The sequence below is a fragment of the Notamacropus eugenii genome, chromosome 1, assembly GCF_028372415.1.
Source record: "Notamacropus eugenii isolate mMacEug1 chromosome 1, mMacEug1.pri_v2, whole genome shotgun sequence".
In the NCBI taxonomy this organism is placed as follows: Eukaryota; Metazoa; Chordata; class Mammalia; order Diprotodontia; family Macropodidae; genus Notamacropus; species Notamacropus eugenii.
The window spans coordinates 711,112,363-711,127,161 of record NC_092872.1 but is presented as its reverse complement, the minus strand read 5'-3'; the positions used below and the strand labels follow the sequence as shown (position 1 = coordinate 711,127,161).

General features: G+C 42.7%; 1 protein-coding gene across 4 annotated transcripts in view; it reads right to left on the bottom strand.

Annotated features, from left to right (window-relative positions):
* Positions 1 to 578: 578 nt before the first annotated feature.
* ZFHX3 (zinc finger homeobox 3) overlaps positions 579 to 14,799 on the bottom strand; it is a 306,829-nt gene continuing 292,608 nt past the window's right edge. For all 4 annotated transcript variants that reach the window (XM_072636468.1, XM_072636471.1, XM_072636469.1 and 1 more), the window contains one exon: positions 579 to 6,741. In XM_072636468.1, the coding sequence (XP_072492569.1) occupies positions 5,006 to 6,741 (1,736 nt within the window). In that variant the 3' untranslated portion in view covers positions 579 to 5,005. The remainder of the gene's footprint in view (positions 6,742 to 14,799) is intronic.

Below are 14,799 nucleotides of genomic sequence, written 5' to 3'. Positions count from 1 at the left end.
ATTACAAATTTTAGCCTTTCCCAAACTCTGTTCTGCAGTGGTCCACCAAGCAGGGCTTTGCAAGGAAAGGGAAATGTAGTCAAGAACCTATTTCTTCAATGTTCCCTCCCTTCTCTTTCTTTTTCCTTCCCCCCTTTTGCTCTCTCATAATCAGAGGGAAGAAATGTTACTAACTCTAGACCTAGTTTGTTTCGTAGCAGTTGAGCGAATTGTGTTGTTTTTTCCTCCCAGCCATCCTGTTTTCCTTTGCCTAGTTATATAGCAAGGGGTCTGAGATTCTTATAGAGCTCCTTCAATCAAATGAAACAACCCACTAACAACTTGAGTCTGAGGGTCCATCCCTTCCAATTAAACAGATGGGACTGAGTCACAGTTTTACTCTCTGCTACTTTCTCCACCAGTGCCAGGGTATAGAGAGAGACAACACATCCTTTATGGTCCGGCCCTAAGTACTTGGGCACACATCTGTGTACCTATCAACTGCACACTCCCCCCCCCCGCCCCAGTCAAGGCAGTCCACTCAGCCCCACCTTCACCCCATTCCAGAGCACACACCTGGTGACATCGGAGACAAGAGCTTTTTGCTCATATTTTTTTTTAATGTATCACAATGAGCAGGAAACATACTTGATGAAATATTTTCAAAGGAGTATATTCAATTACCATCTACAATCAACTTAACTATGACAACAAACTTTTTTTGTGACAAATTTTTTTTAAGTTTTGAAAGTTCCATGTGGTTTCTGTTTCTGTTAGTCTCCATGTATTTTGGTACAGTTCGAGATCAGCATTGTTACAGTAACAAAAAAAGCTAACAAGACTACATTATAGAAAAACACCAAGAACATCATTTTTTGGTTTCATTTGCTCTATTTTTTTGTACATTGCAAAGGCTGTTCATATACCTCTTCACCTCAGGGTAACGTTCATTTACGTTTTCTGTCCTACCCAAACTCGCCCCCCTCCCCCCACAAAAGAAAGTAGACAAAAAACTAGTCAAAGCTTTGTGTTTCACAGTGGGCAGTATCTCAGCGCCAACAAACCAACCAACCAACTCAATTTCTGCTTCTATTTAAAATGTTTTAATTTAATTTATTATTTAAAAAAAATATATGTCCATGAACATCAAGTGCACTGGCTTGGGTTACTGCCTCTCTCTTTCCTGCATCTTCCTGACACGCCTGATAAACTCAGGTTTCTTTAACACATGCCAACTGTTTTACTTTATTTTCAATTGTGTAAAACTTTGGCCACATTCATCTCTTTAAATAGCTTTTAATTTAAAAACAAAACGAAAAATCCGCTAAGTGTTTTAAGTCTTTTCCTTGTATTGTGAGGGTTTAGGGATGTGTGCATGGGGAAGGGACATGGGACATGGAAGGCTATCTTCTCTCACCCTTTTCGAGGGGAGGAAGAAAGAAGGGGAACTCCCTGGATTCATTTGGTACTATGACAAAATAGTGCCAGCCAATCCAGCGTCATCACCCTTCTGGCTGGGGTGAAGTATGGAAACCATGTCGTTCAGGATTAAAAAAAAATTGAGGGGGCTGATTTTGAAAAAAAGGGGTTACAGAATAACACTCATCCTTCTACCAGGCAGCAGACAGGACTAATTCCCAGATGGAAACTACTCTAAACTGAAATCAAGATATCTGTCTATTCACAAATAAATTTGGAAGTTAATTTGCTTGCTAAAAAAAAAACCAAACAAAAAACCAAAAAACCATCACACTGGTCACTCAGCCACCTTGGGTAGAAGCATCTCAGTGGGCACTCTTTAACTATCTGAGTTCCGTTATTCCTGGGGTTGTCTTCCAAGTAGAGAATTCTTGTGACCGAAGAAAAATCATTTACTCTGTGCACCCTACTCAGGGTTAAACTAAGTTTGGCTAGTCACGTTAACATCTGGGAAACAATCATTAGGTGGAAGTTAAGGCTTCCCCAACCTCGTTGCTGTTTGCTACTGCTCACACAGGCCAGGGAAAACCAGGCAGAGTACCTGGTCCCTGCCTGCATACTGGGGCCTAACATCATCTTACAGCATCTGATCTGCCAGAAAGGGAGGATGTAATCTCTTTTTTTGGGGGGGGGTGGGTAGTAAGAACACCCAAACACCCCATCTTCCAAATTCTGAGGGGTGGAAAAAATTCAAGGAAATGAATTAAAAGTTGCGGGAGGGGGAGGGGGAGAAATTGCACTATTACCAAGCAAAGTCATTTAAAAAAAAGTTTCAGAAGAGACCTAGCAGAATTTGACAGATAAAGCTAGTGTTAAATTGTTAATTGGTATCACATAGAGAACCAAAAACAAACAAAAAATTCTATATGATACAGACACAGAGTAACATACAACAGTTAAATGGCAAAAAATATATATATATATTTCATAGAATTACAAACAAGATAAAATAATGGAAAACAAAAAAACTGTACAACTTTAGAATTTAAAAAATGTTCATCTCAAACACAGGGAGAAATACAAGAATTTCTGTTAAAAGAAAACAGTTTGTTAAAACAGCAAATGGTTTGTGTATTTGTTTTTGACACCTTATGCTACAACTGGATACTGGTATGAATATTTAGATGGTACTCTTTAGTATTTTCTACTTAAAAAAATTAAAAAAAGGAATTTGCACTGTGCATCAGCCTAGTTAGAAATATGTACAACAGTTCAGGATCTGCTCTTTCATTAAACTAAAAACAAAAACCTCATAAAAATAAAAACAGTCCCGGCTTAAAAAAAATGAAATCCATTTTCCTATTGTGGAATGCTCCAGTCTTTTGCAAAGCCGATGAATGAGTGGCTTCAGCACTGGGGAAAGCAGCCGGAAAGGTAGGTGACACACCAATGGAACCTGGTTCACAGTCTTCAAAGTTCCCTTTTGAAACATAGGGAGGAGAAAGCAAAGGGAGGTGGGGATGGGGGTGAGGGTGGGGAGGAGGATCTCACACTTTCCGGGCAAAGGGGTGGGATGGGGGAAGATTGTTTCTGTTGACTTTTGGCTACGAAAGTGAAACAGCAAAGCATTTATTTGTCTCCGAAATCTACATTTTTAGCAGCACAAAGTTTTCCTTTCAAAGTCCAGACTTTTAAAGATGAGAAAGGGCGCGTTGCATTGTGTTGTGTTGTTACAGGAATACAGAGATTAACAAACACAAGTGCCTTATGTCCGGTTCCTTTTTTTTGTTTGTCTGTTGGGTTTTGTTTTCCTGTACACTGCTATCTGATTCTTGGTTGGCTGCCCCTTCTGGATCATTCACCGCTCAGACTGCCTAACACAAGGACAAAACTCTGAAGTAAAAACGTGTCTTTTGGTATGTGGAATCGCCATTAACAGCTGCCTCTCTGCTTGCAGAAGAAGCAGAGATGGCAACCTGGGAAATCTTTTTCTCTTTTTTTTTTCCTTTATTTAAACTTAGTCTTGTTTTGTTTAATTCAGAAACAAATTCTCAAGTAACAAGAACCCTTTCCCCCTCTTCCTGCACCAGCAGTGAAAGGGTGTGTCTTTGGATTTTATTTAAAGCATGAAATTTCTTTTTTTTTTTTCTGAGAGGAAAAAAAAAACCCAAAACAAACCAAAACCAAAACCTAACCAAAAAATTTGTTTGAAAAAAAAAAGTGCGCAGCCCAATTATACAAACAGAAATAAATGCTTTTGTTTTAGGAAAAGAATCTTTGAAGCATCTACCGAACAAGGAAAGGAAGACGAGAAGGAAGAAAAGAAAACAGAGGAAAGAAAAATAAAAAATAAGTGCACGAAGGTAACAGACATAGGTAACTAGGATGTATACGCCTTAAAAAGTTTCAGCTCCCCAACCAAAAATATTCTGTGAGGATCCTAGTGACCCCAAAAACCCTTTGAACTTCTTTCTTTAGTTTTTATAAAATAATGATGCAGCCACCCTCTAAGAAATGAAGGCAGCCACCTTAAGTGGAAGATTACAGGATGGGGGATGGGGGATCAAGGGACAAAGGGGAGAAAAGCTTCGGCGAATCAACGGATTGCAATCTATCTGCTAGGAATGAACAAGACGACATCAAATGAGGAGCTGTCAGCTGGACCATACAAAAGCTAATGTACACAAAAGATTTTTTTTCTTTTAAATCTACCATACTGCTTCAGTTCATTTCCAATGCAACAATCTACTCAACACCAAAAATGGTCATATCTATCATAAATACAGAAAGTCAGTTTTTTTAAAACTTATTTTTTTTTAGCTACAAGTCCTCAACACTCTTTGTGTGTTTTATTATTTTTTTTTCTGAAAAGTGGGAGTGCTTAACTTTTCCCCTTGAAATTGGCTTCAGCAGAAAAGCTATCCTTAAAATCCCCAGAAAGCTAAAGCAGTTCACATTGTTTTTTTTTTCTCGAATACTTTCTGCCCATTTTTAAATTAACAAACAAAAAAATCTTTTCTGGAACAAAAAAAAGAAAATATATATATTTATATATATATATATATAAAACAATGATTCTGAAAACAGAACAAAGTGTGAGCGATTGACCTGAGAATAAAAAGACATTACATTTCTTTTTTCTTTTAGCAAGCCATTGGTATCTGAATGCTAAGATAGCAAGAAATTTAAAACTGTAACAAGGTGGACTGCTTTCCCATACAGTGCATGCCGGACTCTGCTGTGCTATCAATTGGGGCGTTATTGAAAAGGGGCAATATACAAGGGGGTGTAAGCTCCAAAGACAATGAGGAGGCCCTGCGGACGTGGGTCTCCCAGACCGATAGTACCTTCCAAAGGGCAAATGTAACAGAGTTGGCATTTTATAGTAAAAGAAAAGAAAGGTTAAGAATGTAAAATGACCGGCATAGAGAGTTATATGGGAAAACAACCCACGCTTTTTCTTTTTTTTCTTTTTCTTTTTTTTTGGTTAGAAGCTTTGGAATTGCAGTTAGTCTATTTCTGAAATTGGTTTGTTATTAATTCTTTTTCTCTAAATTCATTTGTGTGTGTGTTTGTGTGTGTGTTTTCAACTGTTCATCTTCAAAGCTTACAATCTGAAGGGGTCCATTCCTACGCTAGCTAGACCAGGGTCCTGGGGGGGGCAGCTGGGGGCCGGGGGCCCCTCGGCCGGGCTGGCTGGCCCCTCGGACTTTTGGCTAAGATCCGTGTCAGACTCCTCCGAATAGTCGTCTGTTGGCATCGAGGGCTGAACCCCTGAGGTGCTGCATGAACTTGAGGTAACCGTTGAAGATGAGGAGAGAGGAGGAAAAGAAGCAGGCTTCCCAACCGAAGCCCGAGGGACCCCTGGAGGCCAAGACTTTCTGGAGGAGGCGTGGGGGGAGGCGGCGGCGGAGGAGGAGGAGGAGGAGGAGGAGGAGGGGGGCGGGGGGCTGTCGTTTGAGTGAGCGGCAGACTGCGAGGTAGATGCGGTGCCAGGACCGGGGAAGCAGGCAGAGTGAGGTAATAAACTAGGGTGCTCTTTGGCGTTTCTTGCTGCTCTCGTGATTGTTCTGTGTTTGTGCAAGGTCGACTCGAGATGTTGACTCAGCGCCTCGTCCCCGCAGAGGGTGCTCTCGCAGGCCAGGCAGTGGTAGGGGCCCCCGCCGCCCCCCGGCCCGCCCCCGCCGCCCGCGGGCACGTGGAGCACCATCTCCTGCAGGCTGGCCGCCGCCTGGCCCAAGAAGCAGAGGGACTTCAGGTGGCTCGTGGCCGCCTCCTCGTCGCCGAAGCCCGCCTGGCACTTGCGGCAGACCAGCTTGTACTGCACCTTTGGAACAATGAAGGGGTCGGAGAGGGGGTCCGCACTTTTGCTTTCCGCTTCTGGCTCTTCTGGGGGTTTCGGCAGCAGGGGGGACACCTCGCGGGGTGCACTTTTCTGCTCTTCTGGTTTGGGGGATTCTTTGGCAGGGTCTTTGTCGGGGGAGGCAGCCCCCGGGGGGACTGGGGTTTGGCTTGCTTTGGGCGGCGGCTGCGGCGGCGGCTGCGGCTGGGGCGCTGGCTGCTGCACCTTCTGCGGCGGGGGCTGCGGCTGCGGCTGCAGCTGGCGCTGCTGCTGCTGCTGCAAGGCCTCCTGCAGGCTCTGCTGGTATTGCTGGTACTGCTGCAGCAAGGAGCCGGGGGACAGCCCCATCAGGGCCTGCGACAGCGCGGGGCTGTAGGGGAACAGGCCCTCCATGCCGTACATGGGCTGCAGGTAGCCGCTCTGCAGGGCGCCCGGGATCTGGGGGGCGTAGTAAGGAGAGAAGCCGGGGACGAAGTAAGGGAGGAACTGGCTGGTGAGCAGGGCGGTGGGGTCCGAGGTCAGGGCTGCCTGCAGGGCCTGCAGCTGCGTCGGGTCCACCGCGTACTCCATCGTGGGTAACGGGGCGGAGAGGGTCGCTGCGGGGGCCTCTCCTTTGTCCTTCTTGGGGCCCACCAGGGTCTCCCCTTTCCCTTTATGTGCCTTTTCTTTTTCTTTCATTTTCTCTACTTCCTTGTCCTTGCGCTGCTGCTGCTGCTGCTGCTGCAGAGGCTGCTGCTGCTGCGGAGGTGGCGGCGGCGGCTGCTGCTGCTGCTGCACCGGTGTTGGTGGTGGAGGCTGCTGCTGCTGCACCAGGGGCGGCTGCTGCTGCTGCTGGGGCTGGGGGGTTTGTTGTGGGGTCATCGCCACAGTGGCTTGTGCTGGGGTTGGGGAGCTCAAGGAGGCCGACGGCTGTTTATTTGGTAATCCAGATGTCGGAAGGCCAGGTGAAGGGACCGTGGTGCCAGGCAGACCCATCAGGTTCGGTTTGGGAGAAGTTAAAGCTAAAAAGAAATGGAGACAAAACGAGGCCATCAGCCAACTTGGACGGGTTCCAACACCAGAACGTGGCCTATGTCAGCTGGTACAAGCTGAGGCTTCGGGAATCTAGCCCCCACCCCACACCCACTTATCCATAAACACTAATCAAAAGATTACAAAAGAACTTGGTGGAATAGCTTTGGATCTCCACATCTAGTCCTGAGAACCTCAAGCTGACATCAGCATATGCCGCCTTTTCTTCCTCAGTCTTTATCTGAAGAACTTTGGAATAGATTGCCGGGAGTGGGAGACACTGGCACAGAACTGACCAGCCTGGTGCGCTCTCACCAGAGAAGGAGCTGCAGCTCTATGAGTGAAGCCGACCTGAAGTAGCTCACATGAAACTCAAGATGCACAATTTAGAGAATCCATCCCAAGCAGTCACACGTGCTCCACCTACGATAGGGGATCCAAGCTCCTACTGATCTCGTTAGCCACAGTCCACTATTTCATAACTTGACTCTTAACACAGTGACGGTATTTTGGTCCTCTTCCACTGAATGAAGGACAGTAATCAACTATGTTATCAGCAAACCAAACCATTCCCCACTAGCCTGCCCAGTGTGTGGGGCCCATTAAGATCTGGGGGTCCCACTGTAACTTGCCTGGCTAGTCCACTTAAATTAAAGGTCTGTTGGTTGTGCCAAGGCTTTAGGACAATACTGATTCAGCCTCGGTACACCACAGCCAAGCTCATAAGCTTAGAGAAAATGGATAAGGAGAGGCGGCCAGGAATTTGTCTGGTCATTGAGGTCACACAGTTTTTTAGTGCAAGTGTGGTAGGCTCCATACAGCCCTTAACCTTGATCCCCCCCCCATACTGCTGCTGGAATTGGGAGTGAGGGGAAGGACTGGAGATTGGAAGCAGAAGAATACAGTCCAGGAAAAAATGGATCCTGCCCCTGACTCATCTAAACTATTTAAATAATTCGTTGGAGGATCCAGTCAATCAGGACTAAGGGCTGATCTACCAAGTGCCTGTGATTCCAATCCCAGCTACTGGTTGGGTGTTTGGCAGAAGAGTTGGGAAGAACACTTGAGATGCCCTCCTTCGGTTGACAGTTTTCTGATGCCACCATTATTAGATGCAACATGATGGACACGACCAATTTGAAAGACACAGCCTTTTCCCTGAAGAGCAGAAATTTCTCCCTAGGGCAGAATTCTCCATGTGGTAACCCCAAAGGCCACGTGAGGCCTATGAGAGGTTCTAGGGTGACTTGCTCCAAGGCTTACCCTTCAGGACCTATTCTGATCACACTTGGCTATGACTCCTGTTTCTTTTGCCAGGGGGCTAAACAATTCCACTGGACAAGTTTTCTTCTATATCTCAGCCCCAAGAGTACCTCCCACCACACACATACACACACTTCAGTTTTGTCATCTGATCACTGCTGCTTCATGCTGGTTGGTTGTAGAACTAGAGTCATACCCCCAGCTAGGAGAGAGGTAGGGATCAGAAACGGAATGAAAAATATGGCAAATGTGGGAGAGAAGCAGAGATGTCATGGAAAAGAAGACCGATATAGGGGAACGTGGGTAGTCTTCTAGCATGCTAGACTCTACCTGGTACAACCTGCCTCGTGAGAGAATCTGGCCAGGACTTCACTGCTCTAAAACTGGGGTTCTTAGCCTTGTGTCCTGGACCCTTCCTGCAGGCAAGTCTGCTGAATGAAGCCCATGGAATCCTCAGAATCATGTATTTCAATTCATAGAATAAAAATACATAAGATTATGAAGGAAAGTAATTCTATGGAACCAGAGTTATAAAAAAGATTAGAAAAACAGGCTCACAGACCCCAGATTAAGACCTCCTGTTTTATGGGATGTCTTTAGAAAGAGAAGGATGAACTCTTTTTCCAAAATACCAAATAAGCTCTCAGAAATATACAATGTGCTCACTCTCTCCTATAAGTCCCTTGTCCTCCAATGAAGCTGGGACAGGTACCCACAGGACAGTTGGCCCTGACCAGGAAAACTATCTTTCAAAGGGAATTCTCTGTGTTTAGGTCTGGGACTAGAAAAAAAATGAGCCTACTTGCACACTGGATCGTCATGTCTCAAAATACTAAAAGCAAAAAAGATGAAAATAAAAAGGTGGTTTCTTCAAGTATCACCTTGGAGAAAAACAGCTAATGTTTTGGTAGCCAAAGGGGAAGCATCTCTGGACGTTACATTTTTCGCTCAAATGGAGGGGGCCAGGCATTTACATATGAAGCCATTTGGGCAAGTCACTCTATGAACTAAAAGGTCACTTTAGTAATTCCAGTCCACTATGAATCCCAAGACAGAGAAAATCTAAGTTAAGAATGGCCACTTGTTAACATGCCTCCTAAGCACACACTGTTTTGTTTCCCATAGGGCAGTAGGTTCTCCCACTCACTGTTCCAAGGCTTGGCATAGGCCAGACAGATTGCCAGAGGCTTATTCCCCCACCTCCTTTGTCATTCCACTTTGACCCAGGATTTGTTTGCCTTAAGCCCTTTAGGACAAAATCTGAAGGAGATCTCCTGTGACTTCCCACTGCCCCAAACCAACACCAACTGTGAAAGGTCCAGAAGGTCTACATGAAGTGGGCATCCTTTGAGCCAAGACTTACTTAGGGAAAAAGAGCATCTAGATTCTCTGAAAACCCATAAGACTTGAGTTAATAGATAATTAGGAGTGGAGGGGGCCTTAGATATCACACAATCCAACTGTAGCACTTTACAGCTGAAGAACCTGAGTCCCATTGAGGCAAAGTGACAAGTCCGTGTAATAGGTGCATGGCAGAGCTGGGTGTTAGGAGAGTGCATTTTTCTAGTAAACTATGCCAAACATCTACCTATACAAAGTTTACTGTTAATTCCACATGGCTAGAATCTGGCCTGCTATATATTGCTAGGGACAGACTCCACATGCCTTCTGCTACTATCATCTCCTTCATCTCTCTCACAGGTGACCCTTTTCCTTGGCAGGACAAATTCTTCCACATGCACAAGTGATTACATTCTACCCTGTCTTTACATTGCCCCATCTATCATCCTGACCTTCTCACTTAAATCTTCATTCCCTCTGTCTACTGGCTACATACCTACTGCTTAAAAACATGTCCACTTCTCATCTATCCTCAAACTCATCACCTCAAACACTTCTCTCCCCAACAGGCATTGTCCTACTGTTCTTCCTTCTGTGGCTAAACTCCTTGAGAAGGCCTCTACAATAGGTTCTTGCATTTACTTCCCTCTAGTTTGCTTCTTAACACTCTGCAGTTTGGGTTTCCAACCTTATTCAACAGAAATGGTTCTCTCCAAAGTTACCAAGGTCACTGCATCTAAAGGCTTTTTCTTAGTCCTCATCCTTCATGACCTCTCTGTAGTCTCTGACACAGCCAGTCACTCTCTTCTCCTCTTGATATTCTCTTCTTCCAACTTCTCTGCTACTGTCAAGAGTACCATCATCACAGAGAGGAGGTGGAGCAAAGATGGTGGAGTTAAGGCAGGGACTCACCCGAGCTCTCTCTCAAACCCCTCCAAATACCTTTATATAATAACTAGACAAATTCTAGACGGGCAGAACCCACAAAAAGATGGAGTAAAACAATTTTCCACCTTAGAAGGTTGTTAGGAAAGGTCACCAGGGTGAGAGAGGAGCACAATCCAGCACAAACTGGGCCCCAGCAAACCAGGAGCAGATCTCAGGGCAACTGAATCGCTGGCGGCAGTGGTGGTTTCCAGATCTCTCAGCCCACAAATGGTCAAGGGGATCAGACAATGGGTCAGAAGGAGATTTACAGGGGTCCCCTTTGCTGGCACCAGGGGCAGGATTCTGTTGCATTGCCTATACTTGAGTCTGGGTCACAGTTCTGGGTCTTAGTCCCAGTGAGAGGAGGAGCACTAACATAGCAGAGTTTGCAGCTGCAGGGGAGCAGGGACCCTGGTCACAATTCCAGGGCTGAAGAGTGCTTGTGGTTGCTCACAACCAGTGCACAGTATAGAAGAGTAGTAAACATACCTCTCCCTAGATCATATCACCTTGGAAGAGTCAAAAATTTATAGATCCCCAGAATTATCTCTGAAAACAGTTACACAAAACACCTGACACTTGGGACAGTGCCCCCTCTTTTTGGGAAGCAGAGCCCCACTTTGGCATACAACTAAAAGTCAAGGAATAGGCTGGGAAATGAGGAAACAACATAAAAAAATTCTGACCATAGAAAGTTACTATAGTGACCAGGAAGATCAAAACACACACTCAGAAGACAAAAAAGTCAAAATTCCTGAATCCAAAGCCTCAAAGAATATGAATTGGTCTCACGCCAAAAAAGAATTTTAAAAATCAAGTAAGAGAGGTAGAGGAAAAATTGAGAAGACAGATGAGAGTGATGCAAGAAAATAATAATAAAAAAAAAGAGTCAATAGCTTCGTAAAGGAGGCACAAAAAATACTGAAGAAAATAACACCTTCAGAAACAGAACTGGCCAAATGGTAAAAGAGGCACAGAATCTAATGAAGAGAAAAATGACTTAAAAAGCAGAAATGGCTAAATGGAAAAAGATATTAAAAAATCACTGAAGAGAAGAACTCTTTAAAAATTAGAATTGGGCAAGTGGAAGCTAATGACTTTATAGAACACCCAGAAACAATCAAAATCAAAAGAATGAAAAAAATAGAAGAAAATATGAAATATTGGAAAAACAACTGACCTGGAAAATAGATCCAGGAGAAACAATTTAAGAATTATTGGACTACCTGAAAATCATGATAAAAAAAAAAGGCTAGACATCATCTTTCAAGAGATTATCAAGAAAAACTGCCCTGATATTCTAGAACCAAAGGGTAAAATAGAAATTGAAAAAAAATTTACCAATCACTTCCTGAAAGAGATCCCAAAATGGATGGTTCCAAGAATATTATAGTCAAACCTCCCACATCAAGGAGAAAATACTGCAAGCAGCAAAAAAAATAAAATAAAATAAAATAAAATTCAAATATCATGGAGCTATAGTTAGCATAGCATAAAGTTTAGTAGCTTCTACATTAAAGGATTGGAGGGCTTGGAATATGATAGTTTGGATGGCAAAAGAACTAGGATTACAATAAAAAACCACCTACCCAGCAAAACTGAGTATAATCCTTCAGGGGAAAAAAATGGATATTTAATGAAATAAAGGACTTTCACGCATTCCTGATGAATGATGAAAATACCAGAGTTGAACAGAAAATCTGACTTTCAAATACAAGATGCAAAAGCAGCATTAAAAAGGTAAACAGGAAAGAGAAATCATAAGGGATTTGATAAGGTTAAATTGTTTACATTCTTATATGGGAAAATGATATTTATAATTCCTAAAAATTTTCTCATTATTAGGACAGTTAGGAGTATACATAGAAAGCAGAGGTGTGAGTTGAATGTGATGGTATGATTATCTAAAAAAATAAAATTGAAGGATGAGAAAGGAGAACGCACTGGGAGACAAGGAAAGGAAGAGGTAGAATGGGATAAATTATCTGACATAAGAGAGGCCTGAAAGAGATTTTACAGTGGAGGGGAAATGGGGAATTAGGAAGGGGACCACATGACCTTACTTACTCTCAGTGGAACTGTCTCAAAGTGAGAATAATACACACACCCAGTTGGGAATAAAATCTATCTTATCAGACAGGAAAGTAGGAAGGAAAGGCACTAAGAGAAAGAGGGTGGGGACCTGATAGAAGGGAGGGCAGTTTGGGGGAGGTATAAGTTAGAAGCAAAACACTTAAGAGATGGACAGGGAAAAAGGAGAGAAAAGGATAAACAGGAGGAAAATAGGATGGAGGGAAATACATACTTAGTAACCCTTACTGTGAAAAAAAAAATTACAGTGAGTTTCTCTGATATTTTATTTCTCAAACACAGAAAACGGAGTCAAATTTATAGAAATAAGAGCCATTCCTCAACTGATAAATGGACAAAGGATATGAACATCTAGTTTTCAGACAGTAATCCAAGCTCTCTATAGTCATATGAAAAAAATGCTCTAAATCACTATTGATGAGAGATGCAAATTAAAATAACCTCGAGCTACTAGTACCTCATACCTGTTAGACTAGCTAATCTGACAGACAAGGAAAATGACAAATGTTGAAGTGGATGTGGGAAAATTAAAACACTAATATAGTACTTAGTGAAGTTGTATACTGATTCAGCCATTCTGGAGAGTAATTTGGAACTATGTCCAAAGGTCTCTAAAGCCATTCATACCAAGTAATATCACTACTAGGTCTGTTTCCCAAAGAGATAAAAAACAAAAAGGAAAAGGCCCTATATGTACAAAAGTATTTACAGTGGTTCATTTAGTGGTGACAAAGAATTCAAAGTTGAAGGGATGTCCATCAGCTGGGGAATGGTTGAACAAATTGTTGTATATGATTGTGATGCAATACTTTTGTGCTTTTAGGATGCTTTCAGAAAAACATGGAAAGACTTACATGAATTGATGCAAAGTGAAATGAACCAGAAGAACGTTGAACACAGTAACAGCAATATTGTATGATGATCTACTATGAATAACTTAGCTATTTTCAACAGTATGACAATTCTGTAAGACTTATGATGAAAGATACTGTCCATTTCTAGAGAGAGAACTGGTAGAGCCTGAATGCAGATCAAAGATACTTTTTTTTTTACTTTTTTTTCCTTGTTTTTTTTTGTCTGTGTTTTCTTTCACAGAATGACTTACATGGAAATGTGTTTTGCATGACTACACATGTATAATCTATGTCAAATTGCTTGCCTTCTCAATGAGAAAGAATTTGGAACTCAAAATTTGGAAAAAAAGAGCATTAAAATTGTTTTTACGTGTAATTTGGAAAAAAATAAAATCTTAAATAAGACGAAAAAAATAAAATCCAATCACAAAAGAAAAATAAAAACAAGAGTACCATCATCCTTTCAGTCACTTAGGCTCACAGGGGAGGTGTCACTCTTTCATTCTTCATATCCAATGAGATGTCAGATGCTGTTTTATCTACCTTTGTACTTTCATGCCCAATTCTAATTTTTAAAGAGTTCTTCTCTTCAGTGATTTTTTAATATCTTTTTCCATTTAGCCATTTCTGCTTTTTAAGTCATTTTTCTCTTCATTAGATTCTGTGCCTCTTTTACCATTTGGCCAGTTCTGTTTCATGTACTTCTCTCTGACACTGTAGTCATGATGGTGCAAGCCCTTATCACCTCACTCTCAGTCTGTTGCAATAGCCTGCTGGTTGGTCTCTCTGCTTCAAGTCTCTCCCCACTCCAATCCACCTTGCACTCAGCTGCCAAATTGGGATATTTTCCCTACTTTTCATTGTATCCCTAACGCTTGGTACAGTGCCTGGCATGTAGCAGATTCTTTAAAAAATGCTACTGGTTTGACCAACTGACCTAATTGGCATGTAAAACGTCCCCCTGTCCCTCTCTCAAATTGTTGTGCTTTTTACAGACAGTGTGGTGGTTCACAAACAGACAAAGCAGGCCTGTATGCTTGCCATGGTGATTTTGACTAAGTTACACTACCTGTATGGGCTTCTGTTTCCTCACCTGTAAACTGTAGAACTTGAACCGGGTGGTCTCTAAGATCATCCTCACTTACTAACATTTTATGACAGTGAATCATTCCCACAAGATGTCTTAGCTAGTTCTAGCCTCTTGGCATCCAATTCAGCCTAACCCAAGCAGCTGTCCTTTTGAGCTTCACCCAAAGAAAAGAGAGAGAGAAAGAGAAGGGGCTGGGAATGAAACATGGCTGGGAGACAATGACAGAGCAACAATGCCCAGAATTCAAACAGAAACTGGCCCTACTTTAGGAAAAAACAAGGTCTTCTAGTTGTGGTAAGCAAAGGAACTCTTGATGAAATGGACATTTTGCTGATACAATGTATAAAGTAACTAGAATTTAAGAAAGTCTCATGTGTAGGCCATGGGGTGAAACTGATGAATCTTGTGCTTAGGACCAAGGAAGATTGATCAGAAAGATTCCGAAAAATAACTTTTCCAGTTATTTATTAGGTGGAATTGGG